This window comes from Chaetura pelagica, unplaced genomic scaffold (assembly GCF_000747805.2).
Source record: "Chaetura pelagica isolate M959 unplaced genomic scaffold, ChaPel_1.0 scaffold184, whole genome shotgun sequence".
Classification (NCBI taxonomy): Eukaryota; Metazoa; Chordata; class Aves; order Apodiformes; family Apodidae; genus Chaetura; species Chaetura pelagica.
Window position 1 is genome coordinate 327,355 of NW_009953184.1, and position 3,790 is coordinate 331,144.

Consider the following 3,790-nt stretch of genomic DNA (forward strand, 5'->3'; position numbering starts at 1 on the left):
TAAATCTAACATGGTCTGCCTCTTGGGTCCCATTTCAATGTTTTTGTAGCCTAAAATCTAGACAGCTCTGCAGTGCATTGCTACAGATCACTGTGGGGAAGGGCAGATACTTGCTGAGCCTTTAGTATAACTTAAGGCATTATAAGGACAGAATATATTTAATTTTTAATTTTAATTTAATTTTAGGTGCTTAAAAAATAGCAACATATGAAGAGCTGAGTTTACAGTTAAACAAACAGTGTGAGAGCATGGACACTGAATTATGTTGTTTAATTGTTTGATCAGGTGATCCTTGAGGTCCCTTCCAGTTCTGTATTCTATGATTCCACAGTGGAACACAGTCTTGTTTCTTCTTATTCTGTTTCTTTTCTAGCTAATGAAGGAAAACAAGCACACCCAGAAATCATTCAACTCATTGTAAGACAAGGCCTTACCACTTTCTGTCAGAAAAAAAAAAAAGAATCTCTCACTACACCTGCTTTAACAAGTGAAGGGCACAATGTTTGGCTTAACAGAGAGAAACCTTTGGTGCTGTGGACCCTGCATCCACACTGTGTCCATTTCTGACTCACCTAATCCCATGGGCTGAACTTTTACTACTGGTCAGAGCACAGTAGGTTCATCCATAGGAAGCCAGATCATCCTTTCTGAGAGCACCCCTCAGCCTAAGTGCAGTAAGTGGGGGTAACCAAGAGATTTCCTTGAAAAGCTCACACCTGATCTTGCCTGAGCCTTAAGACAGATCCACTGGGTAGTGACCAACTTAGACATGCACAACAATTTTTTGAGATTGATGAAGTTAAATGATATGGAAACCACGTGTAGTGCCCTTTCCTGTTGCAGAGGAGCTGTGAACTGTGTGCAATCAACCATGTACCTGCCTACCTGCAATTCCAGCCAGAGCTCAGAGAAGTCCCTCAGAGCTACAAAACAAGCCAGGTAAGTCTGGAAGCCACCACTCCATGAGAAAAGTATAAAGCCTGTGCTGGGATGACCTTAGTTAGAAACCTCCACTTACAAATCAGAGACAAAAAAACCTCAGAAAATAATAAAATCCTAACTAAAAAAGAAGATAAACCTACAAGTGAGTAGCTTACCTTGAGGCAAAATGTGGCTTAATACTAAAGAAAATCCATAGACTGATATAAGATTGTTTTTACATCAGAAACATAAGTAAATGATAAAAAGAAGGAAAGGAAGAGAAGAGTTGCATTTCAGTGTCTTTATTTACAGAGAGCAGGAGGTAACTGTGGCTTAGAGGCTGGAAAAGACATTTGAATTAAACAGCATGACAGCAGTAAGTACAAAAGGTAAAGGGAAGACAAGAAAAAAATTCCTGTGATGATATAAATACTAAATTCTCTCCAGCAAGTTCAATGGACTATATCAACTACAGTATGAAGGTTATTTTCATTCTCTCTATAGTAGATGAAAAAGGATAGTGGATTGTGAATACTAATGGATTGTGAAGCTCACCCACCTGCTGAAATAACATATTACAAGCTTAAACTGAAGAGTAGAAATTAAATCAAAAGTATTATTTCTACAACATCCATCTCAGTTTTCCAGATTTACTTAATTTCATGTGCATGAGTTGCCACTATATGCAGTCACTACCCACCCTCATGTACCCACTTGCTAACCATGAGAAGTTGCATTAACTTAAATACTAATGAATAGACACACAGTCTAAAGAGATTCACCTGACTAAAGATAAAAGTGCAGTGTTTAGCCTATACAGAGGAAGGGTAGAGGTCTAGAGTTAGACTAGATAACTAATTTTTAGTCACTTAAAGGGATTTCTACCTCCTTTCTATCTGTTTGATCTTAGCGATTTCTACAGACTCTTTCCACTGAGCTACTCCTCCTTTTCTCCACAGTAGTTAGACACCAAACCTGATCACAAAAGAGGTTTTATGTAACCATAATAATTTTCAGGATTTGGGATCTCTTTAATTAAAATCTGATCTGGTATTTTGTCGTGCTTCTTCTCTCTGGAAGAAGAGTCACAGGAAGCCAAGCACATCTATAGAGCGTGTTTGTACCCTGACAAGTTAGAGATCAAGTACTCTGTTTTCCCTGACCTGTAACCTCCAAATATCACCATTTGTGCAAATCTAGCTGAGAAATATGTTGTTGTGTTACAGCAATGTAGATTTGGAAGCGTTTTTATTTCCTCGTTGAATTACACATTTTATGCTAGGCAGGGTGAGAAACCAGAAACCTCTGTTGTCCTTAGATGTTGCTGAGTTTGGAATAGTGGTTTTATAGCAGCATGTTTGTTGTACTAGTGCCTTGATGCAACAAAATCATCTTGCTGACTCACATTATGGAAATATCTTAATTAATATTTTATTAACGTTCCATGATATATCTCTAGCTTTTATATCTGCAAACAAGTTTAACAGAACTGCATGATTTTATGCAATTTGCAGATGGCTTTATTTTTATTACACTCTCATACCTGAATAATAAAACAACCTTAGTCATTCTCCAAAATAAGTGACTGGAATCAAATTTGAACTGTATTCCATACTTGGTAACAAATTTTAGCTTCAGCAGAGTTTCCCTCCCCAATGGTCTGCAGGAATAGAAGGGAACCCTACAACATTAGCACACAATTCACATATATGTATTTAATTAGACTTACTTCTTCAAGTGGAATCTCATCTTCTACTGGACAAGCAATATGGTAGGGAGGGAATGGGTCAGACCAGCCTTTCTTTGTGCAGTTCCTTTTTATTATCCCAGCTGAAAGAGAAGCACTGATTATTTTTTTTTCCCATGAAGAGCCTCATAAAACAGTAGATTAAAACCAGGAGAAAACTTCTTGCTGGCACAAAGGTTATACCAGGAGGAGAGGATAATTTCCATTAACATCTCACAGAGTTGGTAGCAAGTTCTGTATGTGTACATTTGGGTAATGAGGTACAAAACTTTTTTGCTTTATCTGGAGACAAACAATGGGTAGAGAACTGAGGGAAGAGAGGTAGAAGTGGGAAGAAAAAAATCCTATCAGGGACAAGGAAGTCCATTGAAGAGGACTGGGAAACACTGCTCCCTCAGACTTATGCCTTGTCCAACACTCACCCTTCTAATGTATCCCTTCTCACTCCCACCTTCCTTGGGGTTTACATTTTCTTAGCAGATCAGAGGCTGGAATAAGCAGTTTGTTTTATGAGGATAACACATTTCCATAAAAAAGATTTATGAATCAGATGAAGGCTAAGTAAGAGAATCCCAGGGCAGGAAATTAATCTTCCCAGATGACAGGGATTTTCCTTATCCTTTATTTATAACAAGCATGTGTTGGGTGAGGCAGAGGTTGGGCTTTGCAGTTTCTTTTTCTTGTGGAACTGCCAAATCTAGGTCTTTCCTGGAAGATTGTTGCCTCCTTATGGTCTTGCAGTTTGTCCCTAGCCACGTTCACCTAGAGAGTAAACAGTCACCAAGGCATTCATTTGCACATCTTTTAGTTGACCCCACACATCTGCTACTTCAATGACAAAATTCTGCTTTGTATCCCCAACCTTGGTCTTAAAGAACAATGCCATTATTCATTCCTCTGCCTTTTATTCCACCCCCACTAATCAGAGCATAAATCTCATCAAGCCCCATGCTTAAGTTCTGACCTCAACAATAGGAGCCCTAGAGAACTGATGCACCAAGCTGATCCCAAAGCCTATGGAAATTACTATTGATTTCAGTGTCCATTGGCCTAGGGCCTCATCACAGACTATGGGCTTATATCCAGCTATGGATAATGTTTAAAATACGAGAAGAACTGCTA

At 38.7% G+C, this 3,790-nt stretch overlaps 1 protein-coding gene across 1 annotated transcript in view; it reads right to left on the reverse strand.

Moving 5' to 3' along the window:
• The window catches only part of GHRHR (growth hormone releasing hormone receptor), a 19,554-nt gene that overhangs the window by 10,568 nt on the left and 5,196 nt on the right, over positions 1 to 3,790 (reverse strand). The window contains exon 4 of the mRNA XM_009997335.1: positions 2,651 to 2,751. Coding sequence (XP_009995637.1) covers positions 2,651 to 2,751 — 101 coding nt within the window. The remainder of the gene's footprint in view (positions 1 to 2,650; positions 2,752 to 3,790) is intronic.